The sequence below is a fragment of the Atta colombica genome, unplaced genomic scaffold (assembly GCF_001594045.1).
Source record: "Atta colombica isolate Treedump-2 unplaced genomic scaffold, Acol1.0 scaffold47, whole genome shotgun sequence".
In the NCBI taxonomy this organism is placed as follows: domain Eukaryota; kingdom Metazoa; phylum Arthropoda; class Insecta; order Hymenoptera; family Formicidae; genus Atta; species Atta colombica.
Genome location: NW_017259536.1, coordinates 3,963,128 through 3,985,031, shown reverse-complemented (window position 1 = coordinate 3,985,031; position 21,904 = coordinate 3,963,128). Strand labels below are relative to the sequence as shown.

Below are 21,904 nucleotides of genomic sequence, written 5' to 3'. Positions count from 1 at the left end.
ACTTAAATAAGTTGTTGTGCGACTTAGCTTTTTTTCCTCTCGTCTACTTTCCCCAGAAAGTGTGCTACTCGCCACCGCCGCCGCTCCCTTTTTCTTCTTCCGGAAGGGAAGTTCTCGGGGGCAGCGCGATGCCTCCGGTATCACGGCGACGACGGTGACGATCGCACCGAAGGGGGGGAAGGTACCAGTACTCCTCGGGGAAGTCCTGAGGGCACCGGATACGCAATATATAATTCCGAACTCGCGCGACTTGCGCGATATTCGAGAGGTATTAATAAAGATGTTAAATTCATGGCAGTATCCACATCGCGTTACTTCTCTGCGAAACTCGGAGACCGGAGCTGCGTGCGTTTTGACTAGTACATTAACGGCCGGCACGCGCTTTCCATTCCAACGCGAACGAGTCCGCATCCTCTATTTTTCCTTCCCTCTCGATTCTCTTTTCCCCAAGTTTCCAACGTATCGTCATCTCATGTCAATTTTCATCATAATGAAAAGATTCTGGCGGGCGACTGTTGAAATATTGAAATAATAATCAAACTGAGAACCCTCGGTTTTTCCCCCAAGAATTTGCGACTCAAAAAAGCTTAAGAACCACTGTCTCATTAAATATTCACGCGTCTCGATATAGACGATCGATATCAGTGTCGTCGAAATTCGAGATTATTCGAGAATATTGTGAACAAACAATCCTCATATATTCTTTAGGCGAGGATGGGGACCCGTTCACGTCATCCAGTATCACGTCATCCGGTGTCACGTCATTAACCCCCCGACAAGAATACATTAGTTCGTGATTAATTCTTTTTATGCGTTAATGGACGTCAATGCAATTACGAAATGATACAATTACGTTTGAGAGAGCGTTAAACTCCGATGTTACGTCGAGAGATAACCGAGTTATCCGCGTAATTACTAACGATTAATAGAATTTTCACTGAAAAATGCACGCGATCGGTTAGCGCGCGAAAACGACGCGGTCGTCGGAGGATTAATCTCTTATTCAGTATCCAAGGAACACGTAAAAGTCAATAAAAAATAAAAAAAAACACTTTATTTTGACTCTTAATGTCAATAAAGAGTCAAATTTTGTAATAAAACAAATCATCGTTTTGACTTTTATGAAGTAAAAATAAAGTCAGTTTGACTTTTTTATGCCTGGTGTATTCCTTGGATGGAGAATCGTTCACCCAAGGAACTCTATTTTAATTTTTAATGTCAAACACTCAAATTTTGTAACAAAAAATCATCACTTAACTCTCATGAAGTCAGAATAAAGTCTTTTTGACTTTCTCATGTTTGGTGTGTTCCTTGGGCAGAAGAAAGCTTGATAATCTTTCTTCATTCTTTTCTACATGACGATAGCGTGAGTGGCCGATCGGATATTAAACGTCGCGCACGATCCGAAAGATGTGTGGACCACACGACCGGACATACCCGTAACGACGAGCGATATCGCTAGGAACAGGGAAGTTTGGCAGTCACGAGCGCCAAACTTACTCGCGGCAGTCGCCGGTCTCCTCGCTTCCGCTTCTTCGTATCGTACGATCTGAGAAACGCGTAAAACAGAGGAAAAGTAAACGTACGGCGATATAATAATAATAATAGTAATGATAATAATAGTAGAGTAGTAATAATAATAATCATGATAATAATAATAGTACAGCATTGTTTGTTCGGTATATGCATGTGTATGTATGTATGTGTGCACACGCGCGCGCGCGTGGTCGTTGACTTCCAATTCTGTAGTGTGCTGATATCGGAAGCATGGAGAGGAGACTGCTCCCCTCCTCGATGCGAGAAGTGCGCATCGATGGGTTACTGATGTCATCCCCGATCAACCGCACCGGTACCGCGGTTCCTGCTCTGCCACTTACACTTGAGAATCCTCACGTAGGTTCTGCGGAAAGCTGCGTTGCCCAGCGCGTAGCACATCGGGTTCACAGTACTGTTAATGTAACAAAGATAATAAACAAAGTCCCACAGCACCTGAGGTATGTACCATGAGCAGGCGGTGATGGACTTGAGGAGTACCAAGATGTTGTACGGGGTCCACGTGATAATGAAGGCCAACAGAATGGCTGACAACGTTTTCGCGGCCTTTCGATCGGCCTTCTTCTCCTGGATCTTCTTCTTCTTCTTGTTCGGCTGTTTGTTCAATATTCCCTTGCCAGTCGTCAGAGCCTTTGGTATGTTCTTCGCATTCAACGGTATCCTGATGTCCGGCATCTGCGATGGCCTTCTCATCGTCACCGTCGATGGGCTCGACACGGGCCCGCCGCCAAGACGGAAAAGCTTGCTAGCACCACTGCCGCTACCACCAACACCACCGTCATCCTCGCTGTCTTCCATCATAGGGTGCAACTGGATTGACATGGACTCGTCATGTATCATCCTTATGCTCGTCCCCTCGGTGAATTTCCCGCCGTTACCCGGCAATTTGATTAGAATTGTATAAATCTGGAAGTCAAGGAGACACACGCATAGTATAGATCTTCAAGAATCAATTGAAATCTTAAAGATAATAGGTTTGTTTATTATTATTACACTGGACTGCAACTTTCTTTCTCGCTTTCGACAAATTTCAAATAAGTATATATATATATCGATTTCACGTTAAATGCAAAAATTGTATACTGAAAAATTATATAATGAAAAAAATGTTCTGATTAAACCAATGGAAGACATCCAATAAGAACAAATCTTATATTTAATAGCTAAATAGTTAAATAAATAACGTGTAACTTTGGCTGCATTTTGCAAAAAAAGCAGTTTTGTAATTGTAAAATTCTTTAATATAATTGATCTTGTTCTTAGTTTCGAAATAGATGCATAGTAAGCCTTAAACCTTATTAATTGACCAATCATAAGCGAGTATTCTTCTCACATTCGACTGTAACTAATTAATTGATTTAATTATTTAACAAATTAATTCCTTAAGGCATTATTACATTTATTACGTTTTGAAAAACTTATAGTTCTTCACGGAATCTAAAGCTCATTCTACAATCGTATAAGCGTAGTTGTGATTGTATTATAAGAATTGATCTATCACGGTCAAATATTTCTCCTAATATTCGACTATGATTGGCCAATTCTTATAACTACAACTATTATTTATAATTGCACTTATGCAATTATAAAATGGATTTAAAATTTAATTATATTAAAGAATCTTAGCGAATTCAATTGGACGCACTCAGTGCGCACTGGTGCACATTAAACCCATACACAAAATAATGTAAAGATATCCCTGGTGGAAAAATTTTACTGAAATTATTCCAGCGTTTTGAAACGCTTTTCGGCAAAATTTTAACATTTCATAAAAATTTCAGCGATTTTTATTTGAAAAATTCATTTTTAGCAATATTTCAGCAAAATTTTAACAAAATTCAGAGAAGTTTCAGAATAATTTCAGTTTAATTTAAATGATTTTTCAGTATGTTAGCTGAAAAATTCACTTTCAGTGAAATTTCAATAAATTTTCAATAATTTCGCTGAAATGTTCCAAAAAGTGGAATAATTTCAGAAAATTTTTTCACCAGAAATGTTTATTATAAATATATGCCTGTATTCATAGTCAGACCTTGTAATTAAGGCTTCCTTAATTTATCTTTAGATGCTCAATAGCCAATGAAATAATTCGTAGAGTATCTGAAGATAAATTTAAGGAAGCCTTAAATATAAGGCCTGTCTATGAATACGGATAATAGAAATTGATTAAATCATGAAATACTCATATTTTAATGTACTATTAGATAAAATATATATTTCATAATTCGAAATATTTGCATTTCATTTTTATACTCAAATTAAATTAGTGTACAATGGCTTTAATATGCACCAGTGCACACTAGTGCTTCCAATCGAATTCGCCATTACAATAGCTGTAAAATTGCTTTTTCTGCTGAACACAGCCGTTGTTAATAATTTTAATAGCCGCGTGTTATAATATATTGATTCCTCTCGAAAACACATTAAGGTTCGTTTTCACAATATATGATTATCTCAAAATTAAAGATTATCAACAGATTCATCAATAAAATTCATTCAAATTTCTTAATTACTTTTAATCTTTAGGATAACTATATATTTGTGAAATCAAATTTAAAAGATGTTATCTTTTCTCAAGTTAATTCTCAAGTAAAAACGAATAGAAGCGTCACATACGGTATCGCTGGAAATATTTCTAAGGTCGACCGACCGTGCCGGCCTTTTGTATAACTCGTGCAGCGCAGTCTTATCCAGGGCGATCCCCGTGGCCTGTATCGCGCTGAGGGAGGGACATCGCGATACCGTGCTGGGAAGCGGCGTCTCAGCCGACAGCGGCGTGAGCGTGTCTTCGTAACCGGCCCCGGTGTGGCTGCTCTCCGGTCCAGCAATCTCCTCGTCGTCGTCTTCGTCGTCTCGACCGCTGTGCCACCATGCGATGCACCACATCTTCAGCCAGGTCCAGGAAAACGGCCTGTGCTGCACGTCCAAAAAACGAATACGGATAAGCGTAATTGCGAAAGTGATTAACCTAATCAAGGTTGCGTATGCAAACGTAACTTTGCGCCACATTGTAATATCTCTCTATCATAACGTAATATCGAATCCTTTCTGATTTTTCTTTGATAGCAGAAGAAGGTCACTAATATCGACATATAATTTTGTTTTTAAGCAATATTTTTTTAAACAAAAGCTAAAAATAAAATAAAACTTCAGAAATATAAATACAAACTAGAAAGTCAGATGATGTAGCAATTTTTATAATACTGTTTGCAATTTTGCAATAATTAACTTTTTGCAAGATAAGCAAAGATAAACGTTTAATGAAATGGATCCCAAAACTGACAGTGAGCAGTAATGTCACGTATTCTTATTCTTTTCCTTTTATAGAAAATAATTTATATGCTTTATGCTTATTAAAATATATAAATCAATAAAAATGTTTTTTTATCGAAATAAAAAGATTCTAAAAAATTTTATGTATATTCTTGTAGGTATTTTGTACTAAACTTAAATTGTATTAATAACTCCTAATAAAATTGTATTAATGACTCCTATAAAAAAAAAATTATCAACGACAATTTTTTTTTAATGTTTTCCCATAAGTACAGACTTGCTTTCAGCTTCGGTAGGGCTATTTGATATTATAACGCTATGTAAAGGTTAAGTTAGCTTATGATTTGTCTTATAAACAAGAATGATAATTTACGTTGTTCTCCGATTTTATATAAAATCATTTCAGCACAGAATATTTACGTTAAATATTCATAAATATTTATTATTTATTTTTTTTAATATTATATAAATATTTTATACATATTTTCTATAAACATTATAAACGAAAACATTTAAATGCAGACTAAATACAGACTAAATACTTATATAATATTTATGATGAGTATAAATATTTCTGATCTGTACAATCTAAGATGACAGAAATATTTACAATATTCAAATATTCAAAATAAATTTTACAAATATTTTGTAAATATTATATGCTGTTTAATATATGACAAAAATAAGAAAGAAAAAATATAAATAAATTTAGAAAACTACAAATATATAAAAAGATATAATATTATTAAAAATATATATAGCTTCTTATTAGCCATTCTTATTTAAATTACGCAATTTATAAAAGACAATCATAAGAATTTTATTTTCGCATTTGTAAAATTACTTTTTGCTGATGTTATATATACGAGCAAGCCACAGCCAAATATATGTATAAATTATGAATTTTTATTTCTTTAGTCATCTAAATAGATCATATTTTTATCGTATTAACGTAACGTTTAATTTCTGAAAAAGGGAGCTCTTTAGGAGATCTATCGGCGATTTTCCTTTCAAAATGCATAGAGATACATGAGAAAAGTTTCAAAGTAATAACAATTACTGATCCTGAATTGCGTGAATTGTAAATATAAAAGTTCCAACTATCAACGACATTTGTAAAGACGAGCAAATAGATAAACGTGCAAAGTGACTCCACTTGGTGTAATCGCATTCGCACTTACGGTTACAACTATACTTACGCTCTTATATTGCGGATAGTGCTTATCAATGTAGGAAACCGCGATGTGCGTAGCGTGCGAGACGTCATCGGCGATGCTCGATTCGCTTCGCTGCCTTCTGCTCTCCTCCATATCTAAAACCTCGTCACTATAGGGAAAAATATGAGCGTAAGTACGTCGAACTGTATTTAAATCTTTCGACTGCGCAATATTCGCAGAACACGGTTACTCGCGTTGTCAAAAGGCGTTACACAAACGAGAGAAAAAATATTTTTATCAATTTAAGATTAAACGAATAGAAAATATTTAACGAGATCCATAAATCTTGAAAAAATATTTTTATAAAGATCGTGAGCAAACATTAAAAAATAACAAGAATTATAAAAATAATCATAAAAGGCATTCAATAATATCTGAGGAGAAGGAAAAATAAATATGCGACTAAAATAATATCTTCACGTAAGAAAGAAATTAATTATAATTAATCTAACGATGTCAAATGTTCATTCAACCGGTGCATCTGTGCCCTAAAATCAAAGGAAGGGCTGATCTTCTAATTAGGACAATGTGTTACCATCTTTCTTGTGCAGGGGTTGCATTTTTTTTTTTTGATGACGTGCTGACAACAAGTTCGGAGAGAGAAACAATTGAAAGCGTTAGTTACCACCTCGAGTTGCTGCGCTTGCTCGCGTCTTGTTTGCCGGCCTGCAAATTCGGCAGGTCCTTCTGACGTTTCTTCGTTTCCAGCCAGATCCGCCAGTAAAGGAACGTCATTATCATGACAGGAACATAAAACGCGGCGATGGCCGTGCCGAAGGTGATGTAATGATTTGTCTCGATGAATTGGATGTAGCACGAGGCTTTCGGCACAGTCCTTTGACCCTCGATGTACGGCCATGCGTAGATCCAGGGTGGCCAAAGGAGCAGCGATATACCCCAAGCGGATCCTGGAACGATCATTATGTTGTTGCTTGGAGTAATTTTCAACGAACATTTGGTTATATTTATTGCAAATTTTATTTTATTTTTTAACAAACATATGACTGTAAAAGACTTGAGAACTCCAGATTCTTATTCGAAGGATTTGTTTTTATGTACCTATTAATATTAAAAAGGTCCTAGTTTAAGAACGAAACGTTTGTTAAAAATTTAAAAGACATTAAATATTAACTATCAAGAATCAGCTCTTTTTACCTTTTATTGTTTTCAACTGAGCCTAACAATTCAATTCTTATTCGAAGGTTTCGGATGATTATTTATCGAATATTAATTTAGACTTATCTGCTAAACATAAAGTAACATTATATTAATTTGTAATTTCTCACTCAACAATATATATATATATATATATATATATAAAACACATTGTGTGTGTGTGTGTGCGTGTGCGTGTGTGTGTGTGTGTGTGTGTGTGTGTGTGTGTGTGTGTGTGTGTGTGTGCACGACAATTACATTGTTGAGTAGAAAATTATATAGAAAAAAATAGTTTTGCTGAAGCATGAAAAAATTCAGCTAAATACAAATCTGAAAATAATTTTGTTGGACCAAATAATTATGTAGAACATTCAAATGTTGACGGCAATGCTGCGAAAAGTTTTAATTCCAGTCAACAATTTAAGCGCCCTATATAATTATTTTGATAGTCCAAATAAATTTATCTTCAGATCTATATCAATTTTTATATTTTGGCAAAACTTCTTTCTGTGTTACTTTATGGTTAGCGGGTATATTGAAGCATACTTTTGAGGCTTCCACGAGTATTTTCTTTAAGAAAATTATGCGGGGTTTATGGATTATCTCTGTGACTTGATACGTCGTTAAATGCCAACGTTTCGTGAATATTGCAGATCACTTATCAGGGCGAGAAGCAACCTTATACTGATCAGTATCAGATTGCTTCTCGTCCTGTTCAAGTGAACTATAACGTTCACGATACTACAATGTTCACGAAACGTTGACATTTAATGATAATGTATCAAGTCACGGAAATAAGCCATAAACCGCGCAACTTTCTATAATATATTGGAATATGTTAATTTATTATAAACACGATATAAATTATTTTATCAATGTCTACTTGAATTTTTTAAAAAAGAATGGTTAAAAAATTTGTTGATTTTTCAGGCAAAACTGGAGCAGTTTTAAATCGCAAATTATATATAACCCTTAGACGATTGGATCATTCAAGTGCGCTCTTTCTTCTTTTTAAAATACCAGGAGCACCAAGTATAATTAGTTACAACATTTATGTATAATTTTTTAAATACAATCTTACAAATACATTTTAATGATGTTAAAATTGGTATACTCGTAAAAGTGACACAAAATAATCCGGAACACTCATCGTGTGAATTAAGAATTAAAAACAAAATCTCCGAAGAGAGACAATTTCGATAAAAATTTCTTGAATCTCGAAAGTCTTTCGAGAATTCTACGATTTCTCCAGACGGAAAAACATTTCAGGTTTCCCAACAATTTTTTTTCCCTCTCACTCCATTTCATAAATTTAATATATACTCACCTATCATGACGGAGGCTTTGAAAGTGGTCCTCTTGGCCCGATAGGTAAGCGGACGCGTAACTGAGAAATATCTGTCGAAGCTGATAATGAGCAGATTAAGGACCGACGCATTACTCGCGAGATAGTCGAGGGCGAGCCACGTGTCGCACACGAGGGGCCCGAGCGGCCAGTAACCGAGTACCGTGTATATCGTAAAGAGGGGCATGGAGATTAGGCCGATCGCGAAGTCGGCCACCGCCAGGCTGAAGAGGAAATAGTTGGAGATCGTCTGCAGATTTTTGTCGATCTTGAATGATATCATGACCATAATATTGCCGACGACCGTGGTCATACTGAGGATGACGGCGATCACTACTATCGTCACACGCTCCCATACCGCATATTGATGGGGCTCACCGCCACAGTCAAGACCATTGCTGATGCTGTAGTTGTCATTGCCGGGTATCTCCACCATCGGAGTAACGTTCATGTCTGACGGACTATCTCTCCCTGTCTCTTCTCTCTCTCTCTCTCTCTCTCTCTCTCTCTCTCTCTCTCTCTCTCTCTCTCTCTCTCTCTTCTCTCTCTTTCTTTCTCTTTATTTCGTTAATTCAAATAATCTCGACAGTCCCAGTGCCTTATTTATATTCTCGTACCGGGGCGCCTCCGGTTCGCGCGGGCAATCGCGCGTTCTTTGATCCTCTCGCGAACGGATCCCTGAAGCTCACGACTCGAATCCCGATCCTCGGGGCACCACCGCCGGACCCACGTAGCCCGCCTCACCCTCGTCCGACCTTTCGCGTACTCTTTTACCATGCGCGCGGCAGGTACGCTGACGCAGAGCGTGTTCGCCCACGCGGGCGTGCGCGCGCACGCACGCCCGCTCGCACGCACGCACGCACGCACGTACGCACGCACGCACGTACGCGCGAACGCGCGAACGCCTGCACGCTTCCGATACCCCTCGTCGCCGTACAACGGGATTCGGTGAACGGTACCACCTTCACCGATGCTACCGTCGCGATCTCTTCCCTTCTCCACCACCTTCTTTTCCTCGTTCTCCTCGTCGTCGTCGTCCTCCTCGTCTTCGTCTTCCTCCTCCTCCACCTCCTCCTCCTCCGCCTTCTCCTCCGCCTCCTCCTCCTCCTCCTCCTCCTCTTCCTCCTCCTCCTCCTCCTCCTCCTCCTCTTCCACCTCCTCGTCCACCGCCTCCGTCGTCGTGCTCTCGCTAGGTGGAAGGTAGTGTCAACTACATCCCACGTTTGCTCCTCTCGGTGGAGACATTGAGTCTGCGAGAAAAGACAAAGCAAATATACCGAAAAATTATATCAGAAATTATTAGCATAGTGATATTAATGGGATCATATCAATGATCGGAAGCAATATTTACTTTCTCATAGATATTCGATACATTATAGTTCTCCGATATATTTATATTTCATTGCTGCTAAGCAAACGTCAAATATCAATAACTATGAGATATATGCAGAAACGTTTCCTCATGAATACTTCTGTGCGATGACAAAAGGGAATTTAAAGTATAAACTAATACGTGACTTTTATTAAAATCTGTATAACCGAGATTAACTTTCCTGCTACTACCGAGATACAACTATTCATTCGACACAAGTACTCGTATCTGATTTCGCGCGACAGGCGACTTGCCTTAATCCTCGTCATCGCGCTTTAGAGATACTAGTGGCATATTAAAAAGAAAAAAAAAAACGAGACGAAGGAAGAAGAGAGAAAAAGTTCTTTTTATCTACTTCGGCACGGCATGAGACTACTGTCAAGCGTACCACGAAAAGCGCAACCAATGCCGAGGGGCTTCCACTCTGTTTCCCTGAATTCGCGCGAAAGACTTTGTACTTTTTCTCTCCTCTCTCTTGACCGCCATTTCATCTTTAAGGAGATCTTAAAATCGTCTGTTTTACCGATTCAGGAGGACTTTCACATATACGATTTACGTGTCACTAACACATCACAATAAATGTTCCAGTGACATGTACTTATTTAACAGTGTGTAATTACACAAAATTTATTATTATTAATCTCTTTCTTTTATTACAATATTATTATAATTGTATTTAAAGATTACAATTAAATTATAATATTATATGTATTAAAAAAAAACGTTTGGGATAGTAATAATATAAACAAATAAAGTTTTGCGTAAAATACATTGTTAAATTTATAGTGTCAAATTTAATTAATTTTAACTTGTCACTGTGTGTATGCGTGTGTGTGTGTGTGTGTTGTGTTTTTATTCAATGTATTGTTATTTTATACTAAAGTAATGAATAAATTTGACACTGCATAGTTAAATTTATTGAGAGGGAGCGCAGTGGCGATTTAAATTAGTCGAATTTGACACTATAGATTTAACAGTGTAGATACATTTCCGGTCACTGGGACGTTTACCATATTACATCGATATTGCATGCATACGTGCAGATGTGCAAATTTTCCAATTAATTAATCTTTCATATTAGATATCTAAGTCTAAATATCGTTAAGAGATTTGACACCACTTCTGATTGGTCTGCCATATTTTTCAAGATTTGCTTAAGATATCATGAAATATATAGATATCTCATTCTATCTTAAGAATTCTGAAAAATATGATGGACCAAACGTATGATGTTCAATCTCTTACTTGAGGATCTCTATCTAAATCTAATTCTAAGAACTCAACATTGTTTGATCAATCCTAGTCCAAATCAAGTTTGTTTTATACATATAAGTACAAAACTTTTATTTAAAACATATATTGTTGCGCCGGAAATCGATAAAAAAACTAATTCTCCAACTCCTTTTCGGCATAAAGTCGACTGGTTTGGAGTACGTTATCGTTTACTTAATTATGTATGAGTATGTATATCGAAAGAATTTTTAAATCTTTATATAAGGGCAATTAGAAAAATATTTAGTCGTAAAAAATAATAAAATAGACGACTTGAAGATCTCCTTAACGAGCTACTTATTCATCATTCGTTTCAAGCAAATCGGACGCGAAATGCATCTCAAATTTATCAAGCGTTCGCACTTCCGTTTTCGGAGTACAAACTATAATGCATTTACTCTGCGATTTCCGTGTTAGCTTCTATACGTCACTTATCGAACTTGAAAACGAGAGAATGGATTATCGATGATCAGATAGATCCTTTTTTTTCGCTAACGCGCAGTAATCTCCTGAATCTTAATTCCGACATGATAGAAAATATGAAAAAGACATGGTAGAAAATATGGAAAAATCTCTCTCGCGCGTCTGTTACACGAATAAAAATTCCATTAACGAAACTTTCCGATCCGACGTTGCATTTCTCCGTCAACAAGATTTACTTGTTCCGTTAAAAAATTCAAAAAAGACAAAATTAACTTATGCCACGACTTTAGACATGTACTGAGAGGTTCGCTGTAATAAGCGCGTTTTAATACGGAAGTAACATCGGAGCAGCTTGCGCAGAAAATGTCGGGCCGAAGTTTTGAACCTGTTATCGTCTAGAATCACACAATTCGATCGCGTTCCTCTCATGCGCTCGTCTCGTCGTCGAAAACACGGGAATGCCTACTCGCGGGGATGCGGCGGCGGTCCAATTACGGACGTATTTCACTTGCTGACTTGTCTATTTAATCGCGCGCCGCTTCGCCGTGGCAGTCTTATTCGCAGGGAATTTTGCGTGTCACGAATTAGATCCGTCTGTGCAACAGCGTATCCGGAAGAGCTGTACCAAGACAGTTAATTTGTACAATTAATTGACATTTGTAGGCAGACGAAACAGAGACGGCAAATAAAATGCGTTTATGTCTTAATAAATAATTTTCTCTCATAGCGTTTCGACGATCAAAGAATTCTTATATCGAATCGTATAAAAAAAAAGTTTCAAAGACTTAAAATGTATTCTCGATTCGAAATTCGATTAATTCTGCACTTTCAAGAATATTGGAACATCACTAGTTTTACATATCGGGAAGGCAAAGCCTGTTAAGGCAAATTAACCTGCGGAAATGAGAATCAGTAAGCAAAGTTTAGTCTTAATTCAATTTCAGATGGATTTTACTGTAATAAATCGGTTTTGTGGAGTTAAAGTTTAACTACCAATTAAAAGAGGTTCAAAAATTCTTCAGAATCCGCTTCCTGATTCTCCGCCGAGGAGACTTCACGGCCTTCCCGACTGAAGGATTTCTTCGAAAGAATTTCGTCAAAAAATTTCATCTTGTCTTTTTGTCCGCGTGGGAAACACTGGGATAGAGGACATACTATTAGAAGGAAGTAACGTACTCGATAACTGCCATAATTGCGACAGATTCCTCATCGAATGCGGCCAGTTCGATATCCCTGGCGAGGCGGTCGAACTGCTGCTGCGGCAAGGGCGTGGAAGGATGCATGTTGCGTCAGGTGTGCAACGCGATTACCTCCCTGTTAAGTGCGCATGGCATGCTCGACGCCTGTAATTATAGAAATGCCAGCGATATTTAAATCTTTTTGCGACAATATACGTGCAGGAATATACTTTAGATCTATCGCGAATACTGGATAGAATTTAACGTTATAAGGTGGATCAACTTCTTGAGAAGAGACAGAGGGACATTTTTTTTTAAATTCAATATTAACTATCGTAATTAAATTTTAATAGACTTTAAACTTTTTTATAATTATTAATAAAATGAACAATACATGAACAATATTTTGTTATTATACTTGTAATAATATTTAACTTATGTAACATCATGAGATCATAATAAAAGTTACATCAAGTTACGAGATCACATTTTATTTTTTAAATTGTATGTTTCTACTGAATGTATTTTTATGTTAATATTTGGATTTTTTTTTAATAAAAAAAATCATAAGATTCTTCACATGTTAAAAATTATACTTCACAAAAATTATACTTAATAGATAAACTTTTGTAATTATTAATAAAATACATGAATAATATTTTGTTATTATATTCGTAAATAATTAATAATACTTAATTTATGTAACATCATGTAACAAAAGTTACATGAAGTTAGATCACATTTTATTTTTTAAATTATACGTTTCTACTATGTATTGTATTAATGTTTGGATTTTTAAATAAAAAAATCATAAGATTCTTCACATGTTAAAAATTATATTTGTTATTTTCATATTGAAAAGAGGGACAATTCATAATCATGTCCAATTGGGGATAAAAAATTTCGGATATTTTAGGACTGTCCCTCCTAATTTAAGATGATTGGTCACCTTAACAGGCCTACCTCTCTGAGAATCGAATAATTCGAGCATTTGAAATTCCAGACAATCGTCTGGAAAATATTTCAAAGGACTCTTACATTATCATCTATATTCCGTAACTGTCTGGTACAATATTACAATTGTGCGACATATAAATAAGTCCTCGTCTATCCCGAAGTTTAAATAATACACGCCTTCTCCTTTTAATCTTCAGATTCATCCAGTGTTCGCGCGAAACCCAAAATTAGTTTCTCTTTATACGAACTGTCGAGAAATCAACGATATTACTTGGCTGAATCAATGGCGTTTTATGCCGGTCGACATTTACCGCGAGAACAAAAGCGCACATACTTCGCCGTTTGTTATTCGTTGGTATTAACGTTTCCGCGGACAGTGTTTCTCGTGCAACGAGTAGGCGCGAACTTCAGTATCGAGCTTCTCGTAACGTTTGCGAAGCGTTCGCGTCCGCCTCGAGATAATCGGAAGCGAGTGACGGGACGTCGTTCGAAAATCGATGCGGGTTTGTAATTTTTACCTTACGCCGTCTAACGATGGCATTGAATTGTTCATCCCTGTAGGTAACCTCATTTCATTATACGCAGAACGTATAAAATAGCTTGGCGAATCAAATTTCTTAATAATGATACCTTTAACACATTTAATGTTACATTTCTTTTTATTTTATCGGCAAATCTCTTTTATATCGTTCGTATGACATAATCAAATAAGATTCGGTTACACAAATGTAAGATTAATTTTAATCTGAGATTAATTTAATTTACTATCTCTTTTAATTCTTCTTCTATCTTCTTTTAATTTTTCTCTCGAAATTCTTTGGAGTAAAATCTCATTTTAAAGAGTAAAAATATTGTCATTCTTAAACAACAGTGGCAGTATTTTCTCTTTCGAAGTGAGATTTCGCTTTTTTGGAGTAAGAGTCTTACCAAAAAATTTAGAGAGTTGGAAATAGAAGAAGACAAATAGAAAAAGATAAATAAGTTAACCCGAGATCAAAGTTGATCTTATATTTGTGGAACCAGGTCTATGTACGGTAAATTATAATATTTTGAGAAGCCTACACTGAAAAAAAATTGGCCGCAGCAGCCAATCTTTTTTTTTTTTAGTGCAAGTGTATTCTTAAATGTACTCTTAATGTTGTGTGTGCAATAGACAAAAATTACACGCTGCAGGACTGTTTAGTTTGACTACTAAAGCGCAACAGAGCGTTAAAGGTAGTCCCGGGACAAAGGCGTTTAAATCGCAGTGGATGGTTGCCAAGAGGTCGGCGGTAGCATTACGGCGTTATCGCTACTTTACGCATTATGAACTCTACGATTTCTTTTTTCTTTACGAGAAATCTAGCCGCGTCATCTTAACCCCGATTTCTTCACTATAAAAAGAAGGATCGTGTAACCTGGTTACGAATCATACAGATAACGCAAGGAAGATTTCATGAAAGATTTCAAGGAAGAGTTTCAGAAATACCGACATCACTTTCTGGGCACGTATTACGAGATTATGTGGAATTCGATCGGAATTGTTCAATTATTCTCTGAGATAAACATTTTTGGTATTTGTGATTATAATTATGTTACCATATAATTATGGTTATTACTATTAAAATGTTAATAATGATTATATATGAATAGTACTTCTAGCAACAAACATATATGTAATTAGCAACCGAAAATGACTATAATTATGGTTATTATTACTACAAAATAATTTCAATTACCATAATGCAATTTCTAGTCATTTTTGGAGACAATCATGATAAAATATAATTCTCTCAAAAATGACTATAATTACATTATAATAATTGCAACCGTTTTTAATTAACCGGTAATTTTAATTAATTAATAACAAAATTGAACCGATAAGAATAAATCTAATTAAGTAAGACAAATTCTGTTTTCGGATCTTAGTGTCTAAATATTTCGGTGTGAATTTAAATACATATCCAATTTTGCAAACTTCGCGCTAAAATTTTGTCAGTCTTGAAACGCGATCATGAAAAAAACTAGAAGAGTAACATCGCATATTAAATTGACAAGCAATTTAATAATTAATAAGCATTTTATGAGAATATTAATAATTTGATATTAATAAAAATCTTAAAAACTGTGAATAATTTATTATCCAAAAACATTTTTATGAGCCAGCCATAATTCTAATCATTTTTGATTGCTAATACATATTTATATGATAACACGTAATTATAGTCACAAATATATGAAAAAATTGTTCTCTCAGTATAGATCTATATTGTATTCTCTAAAGAAAACAAAACAATTCTAGTCGGAATCCGAGCAGTATTCATAATACGTGCCCGAAAGCAAACGCAATATTATCACAATTCAATATCCGGTATTGAACACCGGGGATTAACAAAGATAATCTAATTCAACCAGCACGCGTGATTTCTTCCGTTAGCAAAAGGCGTATCCGATTTTGCCGTGCGTTCGCGGATACATAAAAGCGGTTACGCGCTCAAGCGGTAAACCTCGATTCCCGCCGTCATGCTCGCATTGGTTCATATAGGACAGGTAGCAAGTCACAATAGTGTAACTATGGCCATACACCATCTCGCAGTATATCCGATCCACTGGAGAATAGATGCTACAACGACGACGAGAAACGCTCGGTGGCTGCACTGACCCTACACCGTCGCGCGACCTGCTCCATAAATAAATATAGAAACGCATAGAGACAGGCGGTCTCATTAACGGCGTTACCTCCGTACAATGAACACTGGCCTTAATTAGTTTGTTAATACGCCCAAGCGATTTGGATGTCACATATCGAGTCAGTTTTCCGCGTTCGATTTCGATGCAACGTTAACGAAGCCATCCCAGTCGCCTCGGGACTGAGGATTTTAAACTAAGGATTGGAGTTTAGAACAACGTGGAGGATCAAGTGAAATCGCAGGTCGAAATGATTTAGTACGATTTACCGAGTTGAATCTCTCGGGATCGTCTTTTGGAGTATTATAAGAATAACCAACGTCATTTCACGATTTAGAGGTGAAGAAAAACGTAGGACACTTTCGGAAAGAGAGGGTACCTATATACTCGTGTCGTAGAAACTTAATTCTGAAGAAATTTAGTTCGTAATAGTTTTGGCGTCTACGAGATTATGTGTACTGTAAAGATAATTAAAAACGTCACGGTAGTCGGCAGAGACACATTTTCACGAATCGAAGTTCTCTCTCTCTCTCTCTCTCTCTCTCTCTCTCTCTCTCTCTCGGGCACTTATCGCACCCGTGGCATTACGGCATGGAGAGTCCGTAATGCCGTTTAAAATAACGCCAGTGACAGCTACGGGTTGCAGCGTGCAGATAACTGCGTGTCGCGCGTGTGCGCATTCATCGCGGACAATGCGAGCGATCTTTTAAAAGAGATCTACTTCGCGCACCTATACAGACCTATACAGACCGGCGGATGACGAGTATTAAAATCGCTTGCGTCACTGTCCGCGATGTTCTCTGTTAAGTGGACAGGCGGTAGGCCGCGTGGGCGCGAGCGCGATTATTCGCTGCCAGAATGTGTGTCTAATAATACGTAATGCACAATGTTCGCCGTATCGAATCGAAGTCCTTCCCACGCCCGCGAAATATCACGGGTTCTCTCGTATGAAATAAATAAATGTACATTTGTTCACGCGAAACCGATCGAGCTTGATCCTGAACATGCAATGAAAGGGACGGTTTTTGTTCAAACATTAAAAATTTTTCCTCGATATACAGATTTAAAAATAAATTTTGTCTCGATTATAAAAATAGTTATATAATAAATTTTTATGTAATGCTTTCATTATATATAATATTTTCCGTGACAAAAATTAATCGTAAGTTTTAAGATTTTTATTATATTTTTAATGTTTCTCGTGATAAAAATTAATCGTGAGAAAAAAATTTTTCAAATTTTTATCAACATCCTGAACACAAAAAGAACAGTTTTGCTAAAGTAAATCTAAAAATTTTGCTAGATATAAATCTGAAAATAATTGAGTTATTAAAATAATAATCGTATAATCAACTTTATGTAATATATTTTCCGTAGTGAAAAATTATTCGCAGTTTTTTTTTAAATTGTTATTAACAAATTGTTAATATTCTTATAAGATGCTTATTAACATCAATATTATATTATTATTAAATTGCTTGTCAATTTAATATGTAATATTACTACTCTAGTTTTGGTCATAATTATGTTTCAAGACTGAGAAAGACTTCGGCGCGCGGTTTGCAGAATTAGATACGTATATTACATTCGCACTAAAACATTTAAGACTAAGATTCACTTTGACTAAAAGTAGAATTTCTCTTACTTAATTAGATTGAAAATAATTATGTAGGACGCTCCAACTAATTACTAAAATGGCAAAATTTTTTACAGAATTGCTCATTATATTTCAGTATCTTATATAATTATTTTGATAGTCTACAACAAAATTTATTCTCAGGTTTGTATTTACCTCTTAAATTTTTAGATAGTTTAGCAAAATTGTTCTTTCCATGAAGATTCTATAAATTTCCCCTCTTGATAATAAGAGAAAAAGAGGAAGAGAGAGAGAGAGAGAGAGAGAGAGAGAGAGAGAGAGAGAGAGAGCGCATAAAGATAAATGTATGACTTGCGTATTCTAAAATAATGCATAAAAAAAACACATTTTTCTTTAATTTTCGAAACAATTTTCTGAACAATTTTGTGAGAAATTCATCATTGATGGAAATCAAAACATGCAATTATCAAAATAAATGTATATGTCTCTTATAGAGATACATTTATTTTGTCTCTTATAGAGACATACATTATATACATTTATTTTCAAATCATCAATATTTCTATATAATACTATAACTCGCGGGAAAAATGTAAAGAAAGAACATAATAATGGAAGAATCATATGGAAAAATAAACGCGATTTTTCGCATCAGCGACATTCCGCGTTCCATCGCGAAACGATCGCGATTGCGTTCAGCAAAGATTATTTATCCTTACAAGGATCTGTAAATTCACCGGCTCGCGGAAAGTATAAAAATAATGTTTCAGCCGCGTGTAATAATAATAATGTAAACACTTTTATCGGCTATCGATTTCGGTCGACCTGCACCGCTTCTTTTATTACGGGGAGTATATATCGGGATACGTGATCCGAGATTGATCGCGGCTAAGTCTAAGTCGCGGCATTAACGAAAAGTCAATCTCGTTGATCGGCTTTGCGGGACCGCTCTTCGGTATCCACGTCCGAAAAAGCGTTTTCGGATCGTCGCGCGTCTCGCGCGTAAATTAATAATATAAATGCGCCTGAGAGGGGCGAGCGCGCGTAAAACATATTAATGACTAAATGGAAAAAAAATAGTAGAAGGTCGTGATCCACTTATATGCATCTCTCTGCTTATTACGAGGCGTTACAGTCGGCGGCCGTTGCGGCCACCCCGGCGGCTACACAGTTGAACTATAAATAAATTTTCCGATACGCTGCTCTTTTTGCCGATGAAAAAAAAAAAATACACACACACACACACACACACACACACACACACATACACACACACACACGCATACATACATTCTTCCCTTGCACGCGCGTAAATGCGCACGTAAATTGCGCCGTGCATATTTTTACGGGCCTGTTCGTACACGGTCGCCGTTAACGTCAACCGATCTTCGAATCCGCATGCATCCCCGTAAAAAAAAAGTCCCTTCTCTCGAGCAAGGCGTCCGCGCGCGGAAACCGCGTTTTGAAAATCGAAGTCCATCGAGTGTCGCGTGGTGTACCGAGACATCGCCGTTAATAACCTTTGATATTTCATTAATGAAGAACACTTCTTTGTTTCTCGCTCGAAAAGGTTACGGAGGAACGTAATAATAAAGCGTTGCTTCTCGGACGTTAAACATTTGTCTCCCTCTTCACGTGTTGGAGAGTGCGCGAAGTGAAACGTGCTGTTAGGAATGATAAAAAACTCGCGAACAGCCGCGTCCTGTACTTTTTAGAGATCCTTTAAAAGTGTAGACACGAACCGCGCTTTGTACACTGAGAGAAAAAAAAACTGCAATTATCATAATTTAACTGTAACTTATAGTCGTTTTTTTTGGGACAATTATGTATTTACAGTTGTTTTAATGATGCGAATATAAATAGTCGATTGTCTTATTAATAATAATCACACACTGCTTGGAAACTTTTAGTTTTTTTGTTATCACATTTTTTTAGTTGTTATTGCCATATAAATAATAAAGTCCATTCTACAATTGCGTAGTTGTAGAATTGATCAATCACAGTCAAATTGGGGGAGAATATTCGACTAATTGGTCAATTTTTACAACCATAATCACTTACAATTTCGCTTGTAGAGTTTTTGAGAAAACAATTATATTCATTATAATTGTGATTGTATTTGCTGAATAACAACTTTTTAAATTTTATTTACCATTTATATCTTGATATTTTATATTAATAATTGAAATTATTACTTATAGTGTAATCTCTCTCTCTCTCTCTCTCTCTCTCTCTCTCTCTCTCTCTCTCTCTCTCTCTTCTCATATTTGAGAGCTTAATAAAGCAAGAACATTTTGGAATATTTTAATAACATTGTAGCAGCAACGTTATTGAAATGTTCCAAAATATTTCTTGCTTCCTGAGAAAATTATCATATATGGTTATTATTGTTACCATTATAGCAGTAAGAATCATACTCAAGCAGAACAATGAAATCACAATAAAGTCAAAATAACATTAAAATGAATCGGAAATGATTGAAAAATGACTTTTAATGATCATTTTGACATCATTTTGATATCACAATGATTTGTTGTCCTGCGTGGGTAAAAATGAAATTTCTAACCATAATTATTTTATCATGCAATTATAGTCACGAATACCACTTTTTTTCAATATAGTGCTTCTAATTTCGGTAAAATCACGTAAGAGAGAAAGATATTTACTATTTCTTTCTCTTTTCTTTCTATTTTTTTCTTACCTCTTTTTCTCTCTCTCAGGAGCTCTCAGGCGGATCAATCAAAAATGTTTTGTGTCTAAGGCCGATTGTGTATCTTAAAATGGAGTGTATCTAAAAATGATAAAAGTGAGCAAATCCATTTGAATATTTATAATTTCATTGATCAACATCTAATAAACGCTCACTTTTGTTATTTTCACCTCGTTTCAAGATACACACAATCGATCCCCAAACTTTTATTAGGGCGGTACAATATTTTTATTCGCGTCGAGAGAAAAAAAGAGAGGACTCCTTTCAATTCGATCGATAAATATTAACTGCTTTAACGTATAATCGATCATATCGATCACATTTTAAATTTGGCAAATACGGGATAAATCGGGCGGAGACGTTTGCATAATCGCGCGATTGCACGCGGTCGAAGATGTTCCTCCTCGATATCCGACCTCCGTCCCAGTCACTGCCGTTTACCAGTGGATTAAGGATAAAATGAGGCAAAAAGGGTTCCGATTAGGGAAAAAGGAATCAATCTCGTGTATCAATTGTCGTGCACGCTTTTCCGTTTCCCAAGGTGAAACAGGTGGTACTCGCTATTACCGTGCTGCGGCTTTTATTACATTTTGCCCGCTAGTAGACATAAATGGGACATGTCGATCGAATTACTTCTAACGCGCGCCATACCTGACGATGAGGAGGACTATATATCGACGGTAGCTGTACAGCTAGGTCGGGGATGTCTCTTAAGAGAAAACGGTAGATGTATGTACAACCTAATTTGGTAAAGGTATAACACATAGTCGGCCAAGCAGGTATTTCTCAGCGATATACATATACACGGTGCATCAGAAGTCCCGCCGGGTCCCACCCCATCTGTCGGATCCGTTTTGCTTCGCGAATTTCGAGTTGAACTTTCTTTAGTAAAATCTTAAAGAGCTTAACCCGATATATAACGTGAAGCCGAAAAAAAGAAGGAACTAAAATCAGCTGGAAGCAAAGGGAAAAATTTCAAACAAATTAAATAAATAAAACAAGAATAATAAAAAACTCTAGAGAATGTAAATCACAAAAATACAAATGCCAAGTTTACAAGTTCAAATTTCTTATTAAATAACAAAGTAATTTGACGTTTTTCGACCCCTTGCTTTTGATTATCCTCAATAATTAACAAAAACAAAAATATGACCGAATTATTGTGTGGAGATTAAAAAGAATGT

General features: G+C 36.1%; 1 protein-coding gene across 2 annotated transcripts; it reads right to left on the bottom strand.

Moving 5' to 3' along the window:
* Positions 1–22: 22 nt before the first annotated feature.
* Positions 23–9,048, bottom strand: LOC108691476 (muscarinic acetylcholine receptor DM1). 2 transcript variants are annotated; one of them, XM_018199233.1, is made up of 5 exons: positions 8,527–9,048; positions 6,670–6,952; positions 6,027–6,153; positions 4,171–4,470; positions 23–2,460 (listed from the first exon to the last, which is right to left on the bottom strand). In XM_018199233.1, exons 1-5 carry the CDS (start codon positions 8,993–8,995, stop codon positions 1,828–1,830), a joined length of 1,812 nt encoding a protein of 603 aa, XP_018054722.1. In that variant the 5' UTR covers positions 8,996–9,048; the 3' UTR covers positions 23–1,827. The 2 variants fall into 2 exon arrangements, with proteins under 2 accessions (XP_018054722.1, XP_018054723.1); XM_018199234.1 differs by having other exon boundaries at positions 6,673–6,952.
* Between the last annotated feature and the right edge of the window lie 12,856 nt (positions 9,049–21,904).

Excerpts from the sequence above, each read along its gene's own strand:
- LOC108691476 (XM_018199233.1), bottom strand. The coding sequence starts at position 8,995 with ATGAACGTTACTCCGATGGTGGAGATACCCGGCAATGACAACTACAGC. Across the intron at positions 6,953-8,526 it reads CAAAGCCTCCGTCATGATAG|GATCCGCTTGGGGTATATCG; the intron begins GTGAGTATATAT and ends TGATCGTTCCAG. Across the intron at positions 2,461-4,170 it reads GAAATATTTCCAGCGATACC|ATTTATACAATTCTAATCAA; the intron begins GTATGTGACGCT and ends CTTGACTTCCAG.